We start from the raw sequence: 24,177 nt of genomic DNA on the forward strand, positions 1-24,177 counted from the left end.
TTGCATTTCACTTATTTTCACTGCTGTATATAATCCATTGTATGAATATCTGTGTGTGTATAAAAATCATAGTTCGGGGCACCTGAATGGCTCAGTTGGTTAAGTGTCCGGCTTCAGTTCAGGTCATGATCTTGTGGTTCTTGGGTTTGAGCCCCACGTTGGGCTCTGTGCTGACAGCTGGGAGCCTGGAGCCTGCTTCGGGTTCTGTGTCTCCCTCTGTCTCTCTGCCCCTTGCCTGCTCACACTGTCTTTCTCTGTCTCTCAAAAATGAATAAACGTTAAACAAAATTTAAAAAGTTATAGTTCAATAATCTTCCATCACGGGGCACCTGGGTGGCTCAGTCGATTGGGCGGCCGACCTCGGCTCAGGTCATGATCTCGCGGTCCGTGAGTTCGAGCCCCGCGTCAGGCTCTGTGCTGACAGCTCAGAGTCTGGAGCCTGTTTCAGATTCTGTGTCTCCCTCTCTTTGACCCTCCCCTGTTCATGCTCTGTCTCTCCCTGTCTCAAAAATAAATAAAACGTTAAAAAGGAAAAATTAAAAAAAAAAATCTTCCATCTTCAGCAAGCCTCCTGATTTAAACTTTTTTTTTTTTTTTTTTTTTAAAGATTCTGTTTGTTTATTCATTACTTTTTGAGAGAGGGAGAGCATGTACAGCGGGAAAGAGGCAGAGGGAGGGGCAGATAGAGAATCTTAAGCAGGCTCTACACCCAGTGCAGAGCCTGACACAGGGCTCAATCTCACGACCCTGAGATCATGACTTGAGCCAAAATCAAGAGTTGGACATTTAACCGACTGAAGCCACCCAGGTGCCCCATGATTCAAATATTTTACACTGTGACTCTCATAGTAAGAAATAGGTTTTACATGTGACCCAGTGTGTGTGTGTTTGTGTGTGTACATATATATATACCCCCCAAAATTTTGATTGTAATTACATTGCAGTTATAGACCAGTTTGGAGGGATTGGCATCTTTACAATATTGAGTCCATACATGAACATGATATATCTCTTCATTTATTTAGGTCTTTAATGTCTTGCAATATAATATTTTTCACCTAAAAAATAATTATGTAAGCTAATTATTAACTTTTTTCCAATATACCTTATATTTTTTGTTGCTCTTATAGAAGGTAATCTGTTTTTTAAATTGCACTTTATAAGGCACCTGGGTGGCTCAGTTAAGCATTCGACTCTTGATCTTCGTTCAGATCTTGATCTCAGGATCGTGAGTTCAAGCCTTGCATTGGACTCCATGCTGGGAGTAAACCCTACTTTTAAAAAAAAATTGCATTTTGCTTCATGTGTATAGAAATGCAGTTAATTTTTATAGAACGCTTTTATAATCCACCTTGCTGCCTTACAGAGATGAAGAGTGTGTGTTAAATTTGTTAGGTGCTTTTCTTGCTTCTATTGAGATGATCTTGTTAACATTTGCTAACATTTAACATGTTAACATGATAGAATATTGGATTACATTTGTTAGTATTTTGTGTAGGATTTTCCCTCAGTGTTAAAGATTGAGATCAACCTGTGATTTTCCATTTTCCTAACTTTTTTTCGTTTGTTTTATTATCACCTTTGTCTTTTTTTGGAAGTTTGTATGATTGGAAAGAAAAATCATTTGTTTCCCAAAATCATCTGGGCCTTATGTTCTGAGGAAGATTTTTAGCTACCAATGAAAATTCTGTAATAGAGCTTTTCAGTTTTACCTCTTCTTGGGTCAGAAGTTCAGGGACGCTTTTTATTCCTAGAAAATTTCAGTCTCCTCTCAGTTTTTAAATATATTGACAAAAAGTTTTTTTCCAGTATTCTCATCTTTAAAATCTTTGCTGTAACTACAATTTTGTTTTCTTTTTTTAAAAGTTTTTTTTAAATGTTTATTTATTTATTTTGAGAGAGAGAAAGAGAGAGAGCACAAGCAGGGGAGGGGCAGAGAGGGAAAGAGAGAATCCCAAGCAGTCTCCACGCTCCCAGCCCAGAGCCTGATGCGGGGCTCAAACTCACAAACCATGAGATCACGACCTGAGCGGAAACCAAGAGTTGGATGCATAACTAATTGAGCCACCCAGGTGCCCCCTATTTTGTTTTTTTTGCATAGTTGATTTTGCCTATATGGCTTGCATTTTTTTCTTTCTCATCCTGCTTTTGTTTCAACTTCTTAAGCTGGATGCATAGCTTATCTGGCCTTTCTTTTGTGACGTAAGTATTTAATGCTCTAAGTTTACTTCTTATTGTTTAAATTTCACACAAGTTTTAATATCTTTTTTTTCTGAGAGAGAAAGCGCATGTGCATGCGATCTGGGGAGACGGATAGGGATAGGGGCAGAGAGAGAGAGAGAGAGAGAGAGAGAAAGAAAATCCCAAGCAGGCCCATGCCCAGCACGGAGCCAACACGGGGCTTGTTCTCACGAACTGTGAGATCACGACTTGAGCTGAAATCAAGAGTTGGATGCTTAACCGACTGAGCCACCCAGGTACCCGTCAGATCACATTTCTCAGTGATTCATGGGTCAAAATGAAATTATAATGGAAAAATTCTTAGATCCACAGGACAATTAAGATATTAAAATTTGGTACACCTGGGTGGCTCAGTTAAGCATCCCATTCTTTTTTTTTTTTTTAACATTTTCATAACATTTAATAGAAACTGTATACAATAATTTTTTTATTGTATCTTACATAAGATAGCCACTACAGAAATTTACATAGGTTAGAAGCAAGATGGATGGTTAAGGAGGGCCCAGTCCTGTGGGGTATGCTCAGAGGTTATAGGTCAGAGTTCATTGGGGGAGAGAGGGAGGTTCAGATTACCCAGTCAGGTGAGAGGTGAAGAAAGGCTAAAACACAGGCCATTAGATAGAGATAATCAAACACTGGGTTTCATCAATATCCCAAGGGTACACATCTCCTACCCAAACACCTATGTGGATTTGTTCCAAGACTTGGGAATTCCCATTACAAAGATGTCTCTCCCCTCAGACACGGTCCCAAATACTCTCTCAATCCCAGCAGCTCTGACAGGAATCACCTATCTCTCTTCCTTAAGCATCCGATTCTTGATTTCGGCTCATGTCATGATCTCACAGTTCATGGGATCAAGCCCCACGTTGGGCTCTGTGCTGACAGGGTGAGCCTGCTTGGAATGTGCTTTCTCTCCTTCTCTGTCAAAATAAATAAACTTAAAAGAAATGTGATTTGAAATTCCAAATTTATGATAATTTAAAATTTATTTCTCATGTTAATTCTTAATTGCAATGTGATCAGAGAAGGTGGTCTTCTGTGATGCTTGGTCTTTGAGATTTATTGAGAAATGACTTATGAGTTAATACAGTGGACAGTTTTATAAATGTATTCATGAGAAGAATATCCTTGAATACAAGGATTTATACTGTATTTTCACTCAGATTTTTTTCTGTATAATCTGTCAGTACTTGAAGGAGATGTATTAATCTCCAGCTAAGGTGTTGGTTGTAATGATTTCATCTTGATTGTTTTTATCTCATATATATATATACATAAAGAGACTGTTTTATTAGATGCATATGTAAGCAGTAGAGTTAATATAACTTCCTTTTATTTAAATCTATATTTTTTTGACCCTGTATCCCTATATTTTCATATTAACACTTTTTGCTTTAAAAATCTCTTTTGTCTGATATTCAGGTACCTCTCATTGTTTTGATTAGAATTTTCTTGGTATAGGGGCACCGGGGTGGCTCAGTTGGTTAAGTGGCCAACCTCAGCTCGGGTCATGATCTCACAGATCGTGGGTTTGAGCCCGTGTCGGGCTCTGTGCTGACAGCTCAGAGTCTGGAGCCTGCTTCAGATTCTGTGTCTCCCTCTCTCTGTCTCTCCCCTGCTTATGCTCTGTCTCTGTCTCTCAAAAGTGGAAAAACAATAAAAAAAAAAAAAAAAAAAGAATTTGCCTGGTATATGTTTTGCCATCAATATCTCTGTGTTAATGTTTTAGGTGTTTCTTGTAAACCACATAACTGTATTTTCCTTTTAAAAAAATCATTCTTTTTTTTCTTGATTATTTTAAGTTTATCCACTTATATATTTTTATTTTTAAAATGTTTTTATTTATTTTTGAGAGAGAGAAACAGCAAGCAAGCGTGCGGGAGGGGCAGATAGGGAGGGGCAGAATCTGAAGCAGGCTCCGGGCTCTGAGCGGTCAGCACAGAGCCTGACATGGGGCTCGAACTCACTAACCATGAGATCATTGACCTGAGCCGAAGTCGGATGCTTAACCGACTGAGCCACCCAGGTGGCCTCCAGTTTATCCATTTACTTTGGAGAACAAGCAGGGGAGAGGCAAAGAGAGGGAGAGAGAATCCCAAGCAGGATCTGCACTGTTAGCATCTAGCCCGATGTGGGGCTTGAACCCATGAACCACAAGATCCTGACCTGAGCCAAAACCAAGAATCAGATGCTGCAGTTTTGAAGAGCATTTTAGGTGCCCCCAGGTTACCCCAAGACTGCAGTTTTGAAGAGCATTTTACGTTCACAGCAAAAGTAAGGGGAAGGTAGAGTGATTTCCCATATACCCTTCTGTCCCCACAAATGCATAGTAACCTCCCCTATTATAAACATTCCTCACCAGAGTGGTACATTTTTTACATTTGATAAACCTATATCGACATGATCATCATCACCCAAAGCCTATGATTTACATTAGAGTTCACCCTTAGTATTGTACATTCTATGAGTTGCCTTTTTTTTTTTGATCCATTATATAGCACTGTTTGTTGAAAACAATTTTTTTTCCCGTTGAATTGCCTTTGCACCTTTGATGAAAATCAGTGATTTATATGTGTATGGATTTATACCTGTATTGTTTAATTGATTTAGGTATCTCTTCTTGCCAGTATAAAACTTTCTTGATTCTGGTAGCTTCTTATTGCTGAATAGTTAAGTCTTGAAATCAAGTAGAGTAAATCTTCCAGCTTTTTTTTTTTTTTAAACAATTATTTTGGTCATTCTTGGTCCTTTGCAATTTCATACCTATAGAATTGACTTGTCAGTTTGTGCACAAAACGCTGCTAGGATTTTGAGTGGGATTGTGTTAGATCTGTTGATTACATTTGGGAGAAGTAACCTCTTGACACTATTAAGTCTTCCAGTCCATGAACATTCACCAAGTAGTTTTTGGTTTTGTTTTTGATTTTTGTTTGTATTTGGTTTTTATATAAGGATTTATTTACTAAAAAAATTTTTTTTAATTTAATCTCTACACCCAATGTGTGGCTTGAACTCATGACCCGAAGATCAAAACTTGCACGTTCTTCTGACTAAACCAGCCAGTTGCCCGTTATATGAGGATTTAAAGAAACACAGTTGTGTTTGCTTTTTCTCCATATGTTGCACAAATGATAGTATATTGTGCTGCCTTTGTACCTTGCTTGTTTAAGACAATAGTATTTTAGAATTTGTCCCATGTTTGAGTGTCTGTGTCTCTCTCTTTCCAGCTGTATGAAGAATGTATTATGACTTACCTAATATTTAATATACATTATTTAGTGTTATGAAAAATAAGCATAAAGTACTATCCAAAAAATGTAAAAGAAACCAATAGCTTCAATTTTATCCTTTGCCTGGTTAATAGGATTCTAATAGCTCCATTTATTGAGTGTATGTGCCAAGCACTGTGCTAACTTCTTTTGTGTCTGTTATTTCGTTTAAATTTTTTAATCTACGTTTTGATGTAAGATGCTAATTCGCCCATTTTATCCTATACATATTATTTCCATGCTACTCAAAAACGTAGCTCTCAGACTGTTAGCATTGCCTGGGTTGCTTGTTACAAATGCAGAATGTCAGGCCTTGCCTTCACACCTACTGATCAGAATGTGAATTTTATCACGATCCCAAGGTCATTAGTGAGCACATTCATTTCCGTTGGTGATGTTCTGCCTTGTCGGGTAGGTGCCCACGTTCCCGTTTTACAAATACAGGACTGAGCCTTGAAGAGGTTCAGCTGGCCCAGACCTTACACCTAGTAAATAGTGGAACCAGGGCTTGACTTCATGTTCATCTGATTCCAAAGCCTGCAGTTTGGACTTTCATGCATCCTCTTTGCCTTTAGGGATCAGGGAGGTCTTTATAGACCAAAAGAGCCGACAAAATGTTGGTCTTGAAGGTAATTTTGAGATTTGTTTTGTCTAACTTCCTCATTATCTAGGCAAAAGGGTTGAGAGAGATTTTATGATTTGCATTAAGTTAATACAAATCGAGAACAGCAAAACTAGTTCTGGATCCTCAGCCTGCTGATTTCCTATTTGTTCTCTTTCCGTAACGTGGAGAGGGAACCAGAAAGGGGAGAGTAACTTGAGTGTGTTCCTCGATGGACCAATATTTCGTCTCGTTGTCCTTTACAAAATTTCATACTGAGGATAGTGGCTGTTGTGTCACTTGGAAGTTGTGACAATATATTTCCCTGTTGCCTAGGTGCTGTCTGGAGGGTGGAGAAACAGACGTGTGGCATCAACATCAATGAACAGAGAATCTTCTCGGTCTCATGCAGTGTTTACAATTACAATAGAGTCAATGGAGAAAAGCAATGAGACTGTGAATATACGGACCTCTCTACTCAATCTGGTGGACTTAGCAGGATCTGAAAGGCAAAAAGACACCCATGCAGAAGGGATGAGGTTGAAGGTAAGAATGGAATTCTGGTCTTCAACTCAACTTGTGTGTGAATTAATTACGAAAAGTCAATACCAAGGTAAGTGTGTGAAGGTTACAAAGGAATGAGGTATTGCTCTCATGCTAAAGGTGCAGAAATTTTTGTTGTGGTGTAGGGACATTAAACATACGTAGGATAAGACAAGTCTGTAGCCAGAGCATCTGAATTCATACCAGAAGGGATGCTAGTACAAATATCAGCTGGGGTCAGAGGAAGAAGGGACTGGACTGCTTGAGGGAAGTATGGAAAAGAAGTAGTTCTTGAGTGGATTCTCCAAGGGGGCAGGATTTGGACTGGGAGAGAGGAACAGGGAATACATGCCCAGCTGGGGCACATCTCAAGGGTGATTGTGGATGCAGAGTGAGTATGGCATTCGGCACTTCAGCATGGATCAGTGAACGGGTTGGTTTTGAGGTGCAAGCAGACCCAGGCCACTGAGAGCCAAGAGTGCCAGGCCAGGTTTGTGCTCAACTCTCCAAACGTTGGGAAACACTGAAAAGTTTTGAGCGATTTCAAAAGCCTGTTTATTTATTTATTTTTATTATTATTATTTTTTTAAAAATTTTTTAACATTTATTTATTTTTGAGACAGAGAGAGACAGAGCATGAATGGGGGAGGGTCAGAGAGAGAGGGAGACACAGAATCCGAAACAGGCTCCAGGCTCTGAGCGGTCAGCACAGGGCCCGATGCGGGGCTTGAACTCACGGACCGCGAGATCACGACCTGAGCTGAAGTCGGACGCTTAACCGACTGAGCCACCCAGGCGCCCCTCAAAAGCCTGTTCAATAAAAGGTGCGCCATCTGGCTCACCACTGCCAGGTTCACACAGGGAGAGCCTAGAGAGCAAGGAGGGCAGCTGTGCTGGTTAATATTTCAGGGGGAGGGCAAGGACCTCATCCTAGGCTGAGGGATTGGCAGTGGGACCTCAGGTTTTCTGGATGTGTATTGCTGATGTGTATACATGTATTGTGATCTGCATTGTCAGTAAAACGTGTGGATACTGTAGTTGAGGGTGTATGATGGCCAGTTGGAAATGGTGGAAGACAGTCTACTTTTTTTTTTAATTCTTATTTATTTTGAGAGAGAGCATGGATGCAAGAAAAAGAGAGAATCCTAAGCACGCTCCATGCTGTCAGTGTAGAGCCCTGTGTGGGGCTCGAACTCACGAACTACGAGATCATGACCTGAACCAAAATCAAGAGTTGGACACTTAACCAACTGAGCCACGAAGGTGCCCCAACAGTCTATCTTTTGCATTAAAAGTAAAGATAGGAGTCTCCTGAACTGTCAGGCAGTTGCAGGAGATCTTAGGCTCATATTTCCATTGAGACATGAAGCAAAGAGAAAGCATATGTTTATAATAGGACATATGCTGGGCATGTTTCAAGTGTTTTGTGTATATTAACTCATTTAGCCTTTGCAGCATCTTTGGGAAGTGGTCCCTTCTGTTATCTGTTATCCCTTCTATTTTAGAGAAACGGAAGAGAAATTGTCCAGGGGCACACAGCTAGTAGTGGATCTGCAGAAGGAGTCCAGCTCCACAGACAGTGCTGTCAGCACCTTTCTGATTTACTGACTGCTGAAACAGACAGTGTGGCGTGTGAACTTAGCACATCTTGCTTGATAATTTGTACTCTTTCTCTCTTTTTTCTGTACTCCCACCACTGCGGACCCAGTTATTGAAGTATACTAAATACAGTGAGAATCTAGTGTAACATATTTTTTTTTCTCCCCAAACCACTTTTTAAAGACGTTTAATACCTTACAGACTTAGACTGAATATTCTCTTGGTATAAGTTCATCAGTGACTTTGTGGGACATGGAGTGGGCTATTACCACACCATTTTAATGTAGCAAACATTTTAAAATTCTATATTGAAAAAAATTTTTTAATGTTTATTTTTGAGAGAGAGAGCGCGTACGTGCACCACATACGCACGCACGCGTGCGCACGCGAGTTGGGGAGGGGCAGAGAGAGGGAGACACAGAATCCGAAGCAGGCTCCAGGCTCTGAGCTGTCAGCACACCGCCCCGAAGCAGGGCTCGAACTCACGAACTGCCAGATCATGACCTGAGCTGAAGCCAGATGCATAACCAACTGAGCCACCTGGGCACCCCTAAAATTTTATATTTTTGAAGTTAGTTTATTTTGCAAGAGAGAGCATGTGCAAGCAAGGGAGGAAAAGAGAGAGAGAGAGGGAGATAGAGACTCCCAAGCAGGCTCTGTGCTTTCAGGACAGAGCCCAATGAAGGATTTGATCTCGTGAACCATGAGACCATGACCTGAGCCAAAATCAAGAATTGGATGCTTAACCAACTGAGCCACCCAGGTGCCCCAGTAGCAAACATTTTAACACAAAAGAATTGAAAAATATGCCTATTACCAGATGGCTTCCCAGGGGAGTTCTACCAGACGTTTAAAGCAGAGATAATACCTATCCTTCTCAAGCTATTCCAAGAAATAGAAGGGGAAGGAAAACTTCCAGACTCATTCTATGAAGCCAGTATTACTTTGATTCCTAAACCAGACAGAGACCCAGTAAAAAAAGAGAACTACAGGCCAATATCCCTGATGAATATGGATGCAAAAATTCTCAATAAGATACTAGCAAATCGAATTCAATGGCCTATAAAAAGAATTATTCACCATGACCAAGTGGGATTCATTCCTGGGATGCAGGGCTGGTTCAACATTCGCAAATCAATCAACGTGATACATCACATTAACAACAAAAAAGAGAAGAACCATATGATCCTGTCAATCGATGCAGAAAAGGCCTTTGACAAAATCCAGCACCCTTTCTTTTTTTTAAAAAAAATTTTTTTTCAACGTTTATTTATTTTTGGGACAGAGAGAGACAGAGCGTGAACGGGGGAGGGGCAGAGAGAGAGGGAGACACAGCATCGGAAACAGGCTCCAGGCTCTGAGCCATCAGCCCAGAGCCCGACGCGGGGCTCGAACTCACGGACCGCGAGATCGTGACCTGGCTGAAGTCGGACGCTTAACCGACTGCGCCACCCAGGCGCCCCCAACACCCTTTCTTAATAAAAACCCTTGAGAAAGTCGGGATAGAAGGAACATACTTAAAGATCATAAAAGCCATTTATGAAAAGCCCACAGCTAACATCATCCTCAACGGGGAAAAACTGAGAGCTTTTTCCCTGAGATCAGGAACACGACAGGGATGCCCACTCTCACCGCTGTTGTTTAACATAGTGCTGGAAGTTCTAGCATCAGCAATCAGACAACAAAAGGAAATCAAAGGCATCAAAATTGGCAAAGATGAAGTCAAGCTTTCGCTTTTTGCAGATGACATGATATTATACATGGAAAATCCGATAGACTCCACCAAAAGTCTGCTAGAACTGATACATGAATTCAGCAAAGTTGCAGGATACAAAATCAATGTACAGAAATCAGTTGCATTCTTATACACTAACAATGAAGCAACAGAAAGACAAATAAAGAAACTGATCCCATTCACAATTGCACCAAGAAGCATAAAATACCTAGGAATAAACCTAACCAAAGATGTAAAAGATCTGTATGCTGAAAACTATAGAAAGCTTATGAAGGTAATTGAAGAAGATTTAAAGAAATGGAAAGACATTCCCTGCTCATGGATTGGAAGAATAAATATTGTCAAAATGTCAATACTACCCAAAGCTATCTACACATTCAATGCAATCCCAATCAAAATTGCACCAGCATTCTTCTCGAAACTAGAACAAGCAATCCTAAAATTCATATGGAACCACAAAAGGCCCCGAATAGCCAAAGTAATTCTGAAGAAGAAGACCAAAGCAGGAGGCATCACAATCCCAGACTTTAGCCTCTACTACAAAGCTGTCATCATCAAGACAGCATGGTATTGGCACAAAAACAGACACATAGACCAATGGAATAGAATAGAAACCCCAGAACTAGACCCACAAACGTATGGCCAACTCATCTTTGACAAAGCAGGAAAGAACATCCAATGGAAAAAAGACAGTCTCTTTAACAAATGGTGCTGGGAGACCTGGACAGCAACATGCAGAAGGTTGAAACTAGACCACTTTCTCACACCATTCACAAAAATAAACTCAAAATGGATAAAGGACCTCAATGTGAGACAGGAAACCATCAAAACCTTAGAGGAGAAAGCAGGAAAAGACCTCTCTGACCTCAGCCGTAGCAATCTCTTACTCGACACATCCCCAAAGGCAAGGGAATTAAAAGCAAAAGTGAATTACTGGGACCTTATGAAGATAAAAAGCTTCTGCACAGCAAAGGAAACAACCAACAAAACTAAAAGGCAACCAACGGAATGGGAAAAGATATTTGCAAATGACATATCGGACAAAGGGCTAGTATCCAAAATCTATAAAGAGCTCACCAAACTCCACACCCGAGAAACAAATAACCCAGGGAAGAAATGGGCAGAAAACATGAATAGACACTTCTCTAAAGAAGACATCCGGATGGCCAACAGGCACATGAAAAGATGTTCAGCGTCGCTCCTTATCAGGGAAATACAAATCAAAACCACACTCAGATATCACCTCACGCCAGTCAGAGTGGCCAAAATGAACAAATCGGGAGACTATAGATGCTGGAGAGGATGTGGAGAAACGGGAACCCTCTAAGAAAAAAAAAAAAAAAAGGTTAGAGTGGGAGAGAGCCAAAGCATAAGAGACTGTTAAAAACTGAGAACAAACTGAGGGTTGATGGGGGGTGGGAGGGAGGGGAGGGTGGGTGATGGGTATTGAGGAGGGCACCTTTTGGGATGAGCACTGGGTGTTGGATGGAAACCAATTTGACAATAAATTTCATATATTAAAAAAAAAAAAAAAGAAAACTATGCCTATTAATACACTACTCCAACTTTTTGTTCTGTTCCTTCCAGATTTTCATCCCTACCTATAGGTCAAATTAAAACATTACAATCACGAGGTGACATATTTTTTTTTCCTTCACATAATTTCTGTATTTGTCTTTAAACACTAAAATTGCATGTGTGTCAAATAGGAAAAGGGGATAGTTGAGCACATCTTTTTGCTGTAAAATCAGTTATCCTTAATATCATTGTCAACGACTTGACTTTCCATTCAAAATGCACTGCTAGCCATATTTTAATGCAAAATGCCAGTGCACCTAACTTTTTGTTCTTTTTCCCTTTAGGAGGCAGGTAACATAAACCGATCGTTGAGCTGCCTGGGCCAAGTGATCACTGCGCTTGTCGATGTGGGTAATGGAAAACAAAGGCATGTTTGCTACAGAGACTCCAAACTTACCTTTTTACTTCGGGTAAAGTAGATCATTGGCCTCCTGGACCCCTTTTCTGGTTACTCTCACTATGGTTGATAGGTAATCTCTCAGCCTTAGTGGTAAGAATATCCATTTTCTTTGCTTAAAAAAATCTGTGGTTTCTCTCCTGAAAATGTGTACCATTCATATCATTAAACAGGATTCCCTTGGAGGCAATGCCAGAACAGCCATAATTGCAAATGTTCATCCTGGATCCAGGTGTTTTGGGGAAACCCTGTCAACGCTTAATTTTGCTCAGAGAGCCAAGCTGATTAAAAATAAGGTAGGGGCACTCTGGAAAACAGTGTGGAGGTTCCTCAAAAAATTAAAAATAGACCTACCCTATGACCCAGCAGTAGCACTGCTAGGAATTTACCCAAGGGATACAGGAGTACTGATGCATAGGGGCACTTGTACCCCAATGTTTATAGCAGCACTTTCAACAATAGCCAAATTACGGAAAGAGCCTAAATGTCCATCAACTGATGAATGGATAAAGAAATTGTGGTTTATATACACAATGGAGTACTACGTGGCAATGAGAAAGAATGAAATATGGCCCTTTGTAGCAACGTGGATGGAACTGGAGAGTGTTATGCTAAGTGAAATAAGCCATACAGAGAAAGACAGATACCATATATTTTCACTCTTAGGTGGATCCTGAGAAACTTAACAGGAACCCATGGGGGAGGGGAAGGGAAAAGAAAAAAAAAAAGGAGGTTATAGTGGGAGAGAGCCAAAGCATAAGAGACTCTTAAAAACTGAGAACAAACTGAGGGTTGATATGGGGGGTGGGAGGGAGGGGAGGGTGGGTGATGGGTATTGAGGAGGGCACCTTTTGGGATGAGCACTGGGTGTTGTATGGAAACCAATTTGACAATAAACTTCATATATTGGAAAAAAAATAATAAGGTAGGCGTACCTGGGTGGCTCAGTTGGTTGGGTGTCCAATTCTTGATTTCAGCTCAGGTCATGATCTCACGGTTTGTGAGGTTGAGATTCTTGGGATTCATTCTCTCTCTCTCTCTCTCTCTCTCCCCCCTCCCCCGTTTCTGTTCCTCCCCTGCTCACTCTCTCTCTCTTTCTCTAAATAAATAACCATTAAGAAAATAAGGTAAAATACTGAGTACAATAAATTGGAAAAATACTTAAGCTTGTAGCATCTCACTTTTGTGATTGCCCTAATATTAACACTAGTTTCTATTTATTTCTCTGTGAAAGCTTATCTCTAAGCAAGACTTCTTTTTTTGTTTGTTTTAAATTTGTATTTAAATTCTAGTTAGTGTATTTATATACTATGTAACTAAAATGTATATATTTTATAATATAAAATATACATTATATAGTATATATATAGAGAGAGTGTAATATTGGTTTCAGGAGTACAATTTAGTGATTCATCACTTACATACAATACCCAGTGCTCATCACAATAAGTGCCCTCCTTAATACCCATCATCCATCTAGCCAATCCCCCACCCACTTCCCTCTATCAACCCTCCATTTGTTCTGTATAGTTAAGAGTCTCTTTAGTTTGCTTCCCCCCCTCTCTTTTTTTCCTTCCCCTAAGTTCATCTGTTTTTGTTTCTTAAATTCCACATATGAGTGAAATCGTATTGTATTTGTCTTTCTCTGACTTCTTTTACTTAGCATAATATGGTCTGGCTCCATCCACATTGCTGCAAATGGCAAGATTTCATTCTTTTTGATGGCTGAGTAATATTGCATTGTATATATACACCGCATCTTCTTTTTCCATTCATCAGTCAATGGACATTTGGGCTCTTTCCATAATTTGGCTATTGATTCTAAGCAAGATTTCTATTTCATTTTTCCTAGCCTTCTGTATTGCTCATGTAGTTTGAGATCTAGATTAGGTCTTATGGTTAGTATTAATTTACTTGTGTTTTCCTAAACAAAGGCAAAGTTTTTCCTTTGCAGTTGGGTTGGAGACTAAATTTATTTACCTAAACCAATGCAATCAGAGGTGTGTGTATGCGTGTGTGGTTTTGCTATGAAAATAGTTTGATGATATTGGCAAGCTTTGTCTTTTAAGTTGCCTATACCTGCAAGGATTCCCCATTTTTCTTATATGTAAGAAGCTTCCTTGATATTTGTGTACACCAGTGGTCGGAAAAGTTTTTCTGTAAAGGTAAATATTTTAGACTTCTTTGGCTGGATAGTCCGTATCCCAGCTACTTAGCTCTGCCTTGTTAGTGAGAAAGCAGCCACAGGCAGTATGTAAACATAAGGGCATGGCTGTGATCCAGTGCAGCCTTACTTATAAAAACAGACAGCAGACTGTGTTTGGCCCATGAGCAAGTACTGCTTTGCCACCCTCTGGTGCAGACTGTTAAAACACCAAGGATTCGCCACTCCTTCTGGAAAAGTTAGAGATCCCTTTGGTTCTAGACAAAAGAATCATAGTATCATGAATTGGCAGATTAATGTCCTCTTTCTTTTAAAGGAGAAGTTGGTCATTTCTACCCCCCAAGTAGACTCTCTGATCGTCTTACCATGTAAGAGTGAAAAGGTCCATGTTACCTCTTCTCCTGGGTAAACCAGAAGACTATAAATCTAGTTACTCATGCATTTTATTGGATTATGACCCTGTGTGGGGTATTTGTAATATGAGGAGGAAAAATCATTAGAGCTTCCTGACCCTATCTCTTTGAACTTAATAGAAGCTTTTGGAGAGGGGAGAACTGCAGGGATAATTAGGATTATGATGTCACTGATGTGACAGTGATGTCAGAATATACAGGAGTGCCTTATAATGAGGCTGGCTGTTAGCATCAGAAACAACTAGAAATGACTTCTGAATACATCAAACAATAAAACCAGGAGACTTATGCTAGTCATTATCAATGGTAAGTCCCCTTCTGCAGCCTACCGGTGGAAAGTGGCTAGGATTATCTGGGACTTGTTTAAGGATGTGCTATTTAGATCTTTCCCAATGGGCAAACCTGGCTTGAGACAAGAACACGGGGACCTTGGGACTGTCAGTTTTTTTTCCCTCGCTAGGATATTGGGTGTTTCACAACTGGGTCCCTTTGATCTGGTTGGTAGCCAACTGTTGGCTCTTACTATCACCCTGTGGGTTTTATGGGCCTTTTGAACCTCTTAGAAGTTGTCTCAAAGAAGTAATTTCTTTAAGATAATTTCTCAAGAGACATTTCTTTAAAATAACATTTAGTGTGGTAGTAAAACAGAAATGGAGCTGTCCGACCAACTCCTCCCTCCAGGAGGGCTATTAGGAAATATAGGGTGGTTTCCTTTGGAGAGAGTGGTTACTGCCAGGCTGATGGAGCTCAAGCCACCTCTGCAATTCATCACATCCTTACTGTGCGCCAGGACAGAGGGGAGGGGATAGTCTTTCCCAAGGGGAAGAGGAGTTTGCTACTTTCCATGGGGGTGGGATTGTCCCAGGAAGCAGGCAGTGTTAGGTAAACATACCCAGATCCCGGGGTGACCCAGCCCAACAGGGTAGTATACCTAAGGGGGAGCATATGAGAGGGGTGGTGAGGGGGAGAGCCCCAGCCCGAAGGTACAAGGCACAGGGAGAGGAAGCCTCCTCCCCACTCCAGCACCCTGTGATCCTAGTGGCCTCGTGACTGTGGAAGCACAGTTTTGTTTGGTGTTTGTCACTCCAGATCCTACAAACAAACATGAACACAAGACTGGATGACGCAAAAGTATTCCTTTAACACTTTTTAAAAAAATTCTTGGACAGGCAGTAGTAAATGAAGACACCCAAGGAAATGTGAGCCAGCTCCAAGCTGAAGTGAAGAGGCTCAAAGAACAGCTGGCCCAGCTTACTTCAGGGCAGTTACTACCAGAGAGCTTTCTGACCAAAGGTAAGATGAACACAGTGTCCTTTATCCCGGGGAAGACCGTGTGCGGATATTAGTGGGAGAACCCTGTGACAACAGGCACAATACAATAAAGCCACCCAAACTTTTGAACAAGTCTATTTGACTTACATAGGAACACGAGACCGGCATGTCTCGGAGATACTGCAGGTTTGGTCCCAGACCATTGTGATAAATTAGCAAATACTGCAACAGTGCTTGTCAAATAAATTTTTTGGTTTCCCAGTGCCGGGGAAAAGTTCTGTTTACGCTACTCTGTAGTCTATTAAGTATGCAGTAGCGTTATGTCTAAAAACACAATGTACATACTTGATGAAAAAAATGCTTTATTGCTAAAAAATGCTAACCATCTGAGCTTTCAGCGAATTGTGATGGTGGAGAGCCTTTTTTTTTTTTTTTTTTTTTTTTTTTTTTTTTTTTTGCCGGTGGAGGGTCTTGCCTCCATGTTGACAGCTGTTGACTGATCAGGATGGTGGTCGCTGAAGGTCGAGGTGGCTGTGGCATTTACTTAAAAAGAAGACAGTAGTGAAGTTTGTTGTATCTACTGGCTCTTCCATTCATGAATGATTTCTCTGTAGCGTGCCATGCCGTTTGATGGCATGTTCTACCCACAGTAGAACTCCTTTCAAAATCAGAGTCAGTCCTCTCAAACCCTGCTGCTCTTTTTGTCAACGAAGTTTATGTGATACTCCAAATCCTTTGTTGCCATTTCAACGATCTCCACAGCATCTTCACCAGGAGTAGTTTCCTGCTGAAGAAACTACGTTCTTTCCTCGTCCATTAGAAGCAACTCCTCTTTGGGGGGACGGGGTGGCTCAGTCGGTTAAGCGTCCGACTCTTCGTTTCAGCTCTGGTCACAATCTAGCGGCTTCACGGGTCTGAGCCCCGCATCTGGGCTCTGCGCTGGCAGTGCAGGGCCTGCTTTGGATTCTCTCTCTCTCCCTCTTTCTCTGCCCATACCCCACTCACGCTGTCTCTAAATAAATAAATAAACAAACAAACAAACAAACAAACAAACTTAAAAAAAAAAAAAGAAGCAACTCCTCTTCCATTCACATTTTATCATGACATTGCAGCACTGTGGTCCCATCTTCAGGCTCCACTTATGGTTCTAGTTCTCTTGCTGTTCCCACCACACCTGCAGTTGCTGCCTCCAGTGAAGTCTTGAACCCTCAAAGACATCCATGAGGGCTGGAATCCACTTCTTCCAAACTTCTGATCATGTTGGTATTTTTACCTCTTCCCATCAGTCAGGATTGTTCTTAACGGCATCTAGGATGGAGAATCCTTTCCATTCCAGAAGATTTTCAGTTGACTTTGCCCAGATACATTAGAGGAATCAGTATCAGTAACAGCTATATCCTTAGAAATGTATTTCTTAAATAGTAGACTTAAAAGTCAGAATGACTCCTTGATCTATGGACTGCAGAATGGATGTTGCGTTAGCATGAAAACAGCATTTCATCTCATTATACATCTTCCATCAGAGCTCTTGGGTGACTAGGTGCATCGTCAATGAGCAGTAATATTTTGAAATGAATCTTTTTCTCCCTTCCCTTCCCTTCCTTCCCTCCCCTTCCCTCCATGCTTAGCACAGAGCCCAGCATAGGGCTCCATCCCAGGACTCTGGGATCATGACCTGAGCCAAAATCAAGAGTTAGACACTCAACTGACTTAGCCATCCTGAAAGGAATCTTTTTCTGAGCACTATGGCTCAACAGTGGCCTTAAAATATTCAGTAAGCCATGTCAAACAGATGTGCTGTCATCCAGGCTTTGCTGTTTTGCTTACGGAGCACAGGCCCAGTAGATTTAGCATAATTCTTTTTTGTTGTTGAGAAGTAAAGTTGATTTTTTTTTTTTTAGCCTAATTCTTTTTTCTTTTTTTTTTTTTTGAACAGCGTAGTTTATTTATTTATTTATTTATTTATTTATTTATTTATTTATATTTTTATTTTTTTTTAATATATGAAATTTATTGTCAAATTGGTTTCCATACAACACCCAGTGCTCATCCCAAAAGGTGCCCTCCTCAATACCCATCACCCACCCTCCCCTCCCTCCCACCCCCCATCAACCCTCAGTTTGTTCTCAGTTTTTAACAGTCTCTTATGCTTTGGCTCTCTCCCACTCTAACCTCTTTTTTTTTTTTTTTTTCCTTCCCCTCCCCCATGGGTTCCTGTTAAGTTTCTCAGGATCCACCTAAGAGTGAAACCATATGGTATCTGTCTTTCTCTGTATGACTTATTTCACTTAGCATCACACTCTCCAGTTCCATCCACGTTGCTACAAAAGGCCATATTTCATTTTTTCTCATTGCCACGTAGTATTCCATTGTGTTTATAAACCACAATTTCTTTATCCATTCATCAGTTGATGGACATTTAGGCTCTTTCCATAATTTGGCTATTGTTGAGAGTGCTGCTATGAACATTGGGGTACAAGTGCCCCTATGTATCAGTACTCCTGTATCCCTTGGATAAATTCCTAGCAGTGCTATTGCTGGGTCATAGGGTAGGTCTATTTTTAATTTTCTGAGGAACCTCCACACTGCTTTCCAGAGCGGCTGCACCAATTTGCATTCCCACCAACAGTGCAAGAGGGTTCCCGTTTCTCCACATCCTCTCCAGCATCTATAGTCTCCCGATTTGTTCATTTTGGCCACTCTGACTGGCGTGAGGTGATATCTGAGTGTGGTTTTGATTTGTATTTCCCTGATAAGGAGCGACGCTGAACATCTTTTCATGTGCCTGTTGGCCATCCGGATGTCTTCTTTAGAGAAGTGTCTATTCATGTTTTCTGCCCATTTCTTCCCTGGGTTATTTGTTTCTCGGGTGTGGAGTTTGGTGAGCTCTTTATAGATTTTGGATACTAGCCCTTTGTCCGATATGTCATTTGCAAATATCTTTTCCCATTCCGTTGGTTGCCTTTTAGTTTTGTTGGTTGTTTCCTTTGCTGTGCAGAAGCTTTTTATCTTCATAAGGTCCCAGTAATTCACTTTTGCTTTTAATTCCCTTGCCTTTGGGGATGTGTCGAGTAAGAGATTGCTACGGCTGAGGTCAGAGAGGTCTTTTCCTGCTTTCTCCTCTAAGGTTTTGATGGTTTCCTGTCTCACATTGAGGTCCTTTATCCATTTTGAGTTTATTTTTGTGAATGGTGTGAGAAAGTGGTCTAGTTTCAACCTTCTGCATGTTGCTGTCCAGGTCTCCCAGCACCATTTGTTAAAGAGACTGTCTTTTTTCCATTGGATGTTCTTTCCTGCTTTGTCAAAGATGAGTTGGCCATACGTTTGTGGGTCTAGTTCTGGGGTTTCTATTCTATTCCATTGGTCTATGTGTCTGTTTTTGTGCCAATACCATGCTGTCTTGATGATGACAGCTTTGTAGTAGAGGCTAAAGTCTGGGATTGTGATGCCTCCTGCTTTGGTCTTCTTCTTCAGAATTACTTTGGCTATTCGGGGCCTTTTGTGGTTCCATATGAATTTTAGGATTGCTTGTTCTAGTTTCGAGAAGAATGCTGGTGCAATTTTGATTGGGATTGCATTGAATGTGTAGATAGCTTTGGGTAGTATTGACATTTTGACAATATTTATTCTTCCAATCCATGAGCAGGGAATGTCTTTCCATTTCTTTAAATCTTCTTCAATTACCTTCATAAGCTTTCTATAGTTTTCAGCATACAGATCTTTTACATCTTTGGTTAGGTTTATTCCTAGGTATTTTATGCTTCTTGGTGCAATTGTGAATGGGATCAGTTTCTTTATTTGTCTTTCTGTTGCTTCATTGTTAGTGTATAAGAATGCAACTGATTTCTGTACATTGATTTTGTATCCTGCAACTTTGCTGAATTCATGTATCAGTTCTAGCAGACTTTTGGTGGAGTCTATCGGATTTTCCATGTATAATATCATGTCATCTGCAAAAAGCGAAAGCTTGACTTCATCTTTGCCAATTTTGATGCCTTTGATTTCCTTTTGTTGTCTGATTGCTGATGCTAGAACTTCCAGCACTATGTTAAACAACAGCGGTGAGAGTGGGCATCCCTGTCGTGTTCCTGATCTCAGGGAAAAAGCTCTCAGTTTTTCCCCGTTGAGGATGATGTTAACTGTGGGCTTTTCATAAATGGCTTTTATGATCTTTAAGTATGTTCCTTCTATCCCGACTTTCTCAAGGGTTTTTATTAAGAAAGGGTGCTGGATTTTGTCAAAGGCCTTTTCTGCATCGATTGACAGGATCATATGGTTCTTCTCTTTTTTTTTGTTAATGTGATGTATCACGTTGATTGATTTGCGAATGTTGAACCAGCCCTGCATCCCAGGAATGAATCCCACTTGGTCATGGTGCATAATTCTTTTTATATGCCGTTGAATTCGATTTGCTAGTATCTTATTGAGAATTTTTGCATCCATATTCATCAGGGATATTGGCCTGTAGTTCTCTTTTTTTACTGGGTCTCTGTCTGGTTTAGGAATCAAAGTAATACTGGCTTCATAGAATGAGTCTGGAAGTTTTCCTTCCCTTTCTATTTCTTGGAATAGCTTGAGAAGGATAAGTATTATCTCTGCTTTAAACGTCTCTTTTTTCTTTTTAAGTTTATTTATTTATCTTAGAGAGAGAGAGTGTGTGTAAGACAGGGGCAGAGAGAGAGAATCCCAAGCAGGCTTGCACTGTTAGCACAGAGCTTGATGCAGGGCTCGGACCCATGAACTGGGAGATCATACCTGAGCCACAGTTGGACACTTAACTGAGGCACCCAGGTGCCCCTATTTATCCTAATTCTTAAGGGCCCTAGGATTTTTCAGAAGGATAAATGAGCACTGGCTTCAGCTTGTAGTCACCAGCTGCATGGCCCCTAACAAGAGAGTCAGCCTGTCTCTTGAAGCTTTAAACCAGGCATTGACTTCTCCTCTCTAGCTATGAAAGTCCTAGATGGCGTCTTCTTCAATGTGGTTTCATCCACATTGAAAACCTGTTATTGGTATAACCACCTTCATTATCTTCTGGACCACTTGCTGCAGCTTCTACAACACTTGCTTCTTCTACTTTTGTGTTAGGGAGATGGCTTCTTTCCTTAAACCTCATGACCCAACCTCTGCTACCTTCAAACTTTTCTTCTGTAGCTTCCTCGCCTCTCTCGGCCTTGACAGAATTGAAGAGAGTTAGGGCCTCGCTCTGGACTAGGCTTTGGCTCAAGGGAATGTTATGGCTGGTTTGATCTTCTGTCTAGACCATTAAAAGTTTCTGCACATCAGCAATAATGGGGTTTTGCTTTCTTATCATTCATATATTCACTGGCGGAGCACTTTTTATTTCCTTCAAGAACTTTCCCTTCGCACTCACAACTTGGCTAACTGGTACAAGAGGCCTAGCTGCCAGCCCGTCTTGGTTTCCGGCACACCTTCCTAAATAAGTGTAATCATTTCTAGCTTTTGATTTAAAGTGACACATGCTGGGGGCGCCTGGGTGGCGCAGTCGGTTAAGCGTCCGACTTCAGCCAGGTCACGATCTCGCGGTCCGTGAGTTCGAGCCCCGCGTCGGGCTCTGGGCTGATGGCTCAGAGCCTGGAGCCTGCTTCTGATTCTGTGTCTCCCTCTGTCTCTGCCCTTCCCCCGTTCATGCTCTGTCTCTCTCTGTCCCAAAAATAAATAAACGTTGGAAAAAAAAAAATTAAAAAAAAAAATAAATAAAGTGACACATGCGACTTTTTTTTTTTTTTTTTTTTTTTTTACTTGAACACTTAGAAGCTATTGTAGGGTTACTAAATGGGCCTGATTTCCATATTGTGTGTCTCTGCGAACAGGGAGGCCTGAGGAGATGGGAAGAGACCGAAGGAGCCAGATAGTCAAGCAGTCAGAAAACACATTTATTGATTGAGTTCGCCATCTTATATGGGCATGGTTTGTGGTGCCCAAAATAATGACAGTAGTTACCTCAAAGATCACTGATCACAGATCACCATAACAAATAGAGTAATAATAATGAAAAATTTTGAAATATTGCAAGAATTAACAGAATGTGAACAGAGACACGAGGTGAGCAACTGCTGGCAGAAAAATGGTGCCAGCAGGCTTGTGCAGGCTTGTGCAGACCTTCAGTGTGTAAAACACGCAGCATCTACAAAGCACAATAAAACAAAGAATGCCTGTACTTTGTAACCAGATACAGATACCATGTGTACGGAGTTCTGTGGGATGTGGTGGGGGAGGGGGAGTAGAAATAATTTTGAACAATTCTTCCCTTACAAGTGCTAAAAAGAGATATTAATAAATTTCATTTAGGTCCACTTTCAAGATTCTGTCATATGTAATGTGTATTATGATTACTAAACAGGATAAGAGAAACTTATTTTTCTTCAGAGTCGCTAATTAGATTGGGTTAATATGAAATCTGTGATCTGGTGATGACAGTCTGATTCTTTTAGATTCATTGAGAGCAGTCAGAGGCTATTTTAGCTCAATTCTTGGTCCTAAAAGTTGAGAGATAAACATTTCTTTCCTGTTTCCTTTTCTTTCTTACTGGATCAATTACAGGGAAAGATGAGACTAATTACATGAAGTATTTCCAAGAGGCGATGTTGTTCTTTAAGAAATCCGAACAGGAAAAGAAGGTAGGAAACCGAGTCGGTATAAAGCGGATTCCAGATTTTTTAGACTTTCACTACGTGGTACCTTTCTGAGTGAAATAAAAAGTGGCACAATTAAATAAAACAAAGGAAAGCTATGGAAAATCTAATTTTGCCTTTGAGATTAAGTGTCAAGTTAGCGTTTGTTGCTTGGTTTGTGGAAATTTAGGGAGGCTGATTTACTTTTCATGTTTAACCAAATTATGAATTTCTTAAGTCTTTGGTAGAAAAAGTTACCCAGTTAGAAGACCTCACCCTCAAAAAAGAAAAATTTATTCAGTCTAATAAAATGATTGTGAAATTCCGAGAGGATCAAATAATGCGCCTGGAGAAGCTCCACAAGGAATCCCGGGGAAGTTTTCTGCCTGCAGAGCAGGATCGCTTGCTGTCGGAATTAAGGGATGAGATCCAAACCCTGCGGGAACAAGTGAGTGCATGACATTTGTAGTATTTCTAAAAAGAAAGAAGGTTTGAGGCAAATATAAGTCTGTCGCCAAATTCGCTTAAGTTAATACAGTGGAAAGTGTTTTGAATGAATTCAGCTGAGGTGTGGTTGCACCTCCCCTGCCTCCATTTTCCAAGATGGCCGGCCGATGGGGGAGGGGAGGAGCTTCGAAAAGTTGCTGTTAGCGCTTCCTCCCAGGCAAGGCGGGCAGCTGTGCTTGTCTCAATGGGCAGATTATCCTTACAGTGGGTTCCTTCCGACTTCTTGTTGCCGGTTTTCCTTTTCCTGGAGAGGATGGGCGGTTACTACAGGCACATCATTAAAAAAACGAAGAAAATCTGTTTCTGGCTTTTGTATCTTTCCGAGGCTTTTTTTTAACGCATGCTCAAACTAACGTGGATATTTTCACTCTTGTTCCTTTTTAACACAAAAGGCAACTTACCTGACACGTTTTACTGCTGCTCTTTTCCTGTAGTGTGTCTTGGAGGGCATTGAGTTCCTGTCAAGAGAGAGTTTTCCTTATTCTTTACACCGTGTTCATGTCACCAGTCCCCACTGCATGAAGAGTCGGCCACAGTGTGCACCCTTTGTACTTCTCTCCTTATGAGCCCGTGCCTGCACGAAAATCTCTAAGCGCGACCCAGGCGTGGAAAAATGGCGCTGGAGGCGATGCGCATATTTAGTGTGACCACACACACGCCGGTTGCTGTCCACAGTCCTTGCCAAGGCCCACCGCCCCCAGTGCACGCAGCATTCCTAACGTTTCCTGATGGCTTTGCGGCAAGACTGGCCATTAAGGAGAAATGTCTGTCCATACGTAAGTCTGTCGTTCTTCTGTGTCACAGATAGAGCACCACCCCAGGGTTGCAAAGTATGCTATGGAAAACCATTCCCTCAGGGAGGAGAACAGAAGATTGAGATTGTTAGAGCCTGTGAAAAGAGCCCAAGAAATGGATGCCCAGACCATTGCAGTACTAGAAAAAGCTTTCTCCGAACTATCTGGCCCAGAGAAAAAGGACAAGGGTAAGAAATGATGGTTGTCTGCATGCCTTGTAGGGGCTGGGAGGCTGTTTGAAAGGGCATTTTTTTTTTTTTAATGTTTTTTTTTTTTCAACGTTTATTTTATTTTTGGGACAGAGAGAGACAGAGCATGAACGGGGGAGGGGCAGAGAGAGAGGGAGACACAGAATCGGAAACAGGCTCCAGGCTCTGAGCCATCAGCCCAGAGCCCGACGCGGGGCTCGAACTCACGGACCCCGAG

At 41.1% G+C, this 24,177-nt stretch overlaps 1 protein-coding gene across 5 annotated transcripts in view; it reads left to right on the forward strand.

The window, feature by feature from the left end:
- Positions 1–24,177, forward strand: part of KIF15 (kinesin family member 15) — an 84,962-nt gene that overhangs the window by 22,435 nt on the left and 38,350 nt on the right. For 4 of the 5 annotated variants that reach the window (XR_007145684.1, XM_047826894.1, XM_047826923.1 and 1 more), the window contains exons 8-14: positions 6,451–6,660; positions 11,854–11,979; positions 12,140–12,262; positions 15,713–15,836; positions 22,380–22,456; positions 22,689–22,898; positions 23,762–23,939. Coding sequence is in view for 4 of the 5 variants with exons in the window: in XM_047826894.1 (XP_047682850.1) it covers positions 6,451–6,660; positions 11,854–11,979; positions 12,140–12,262; positions 15,713–15,836; positions 22,380–22,456; positions 22,689–22,898; positions 23,762–23,939 (1,048 nt within the window). In the remaining variant the exon portion in view is untranslated. The remainder of the gene's footprint in view (positions 1–6,450; positions 6,661–11,853; positions 11,980–12,139; positions 12,263–15,712; positions 15,837–22,379; positions 22,457–22,688; positions 22,899–23,761; positions 23,940–24,177) is intronic. The other variant, XM_047826913.1, reaches the window with a different exon arrangement.

This window comes from Prionailurus viverrinus, chromosome A2 (assembly GCF_022837055.1).
Source record: "Prionailurus viverrinus isolate Anna chromosome A2, UM_Priviv_1.0, whole genome shotgun sequence".
Lineage (NCBI taxonomy): Eukaryota > Metazoa > Chordata > Mammalia > Carnivora > Felidae > Prionailurus > Prionailurus viverrinus.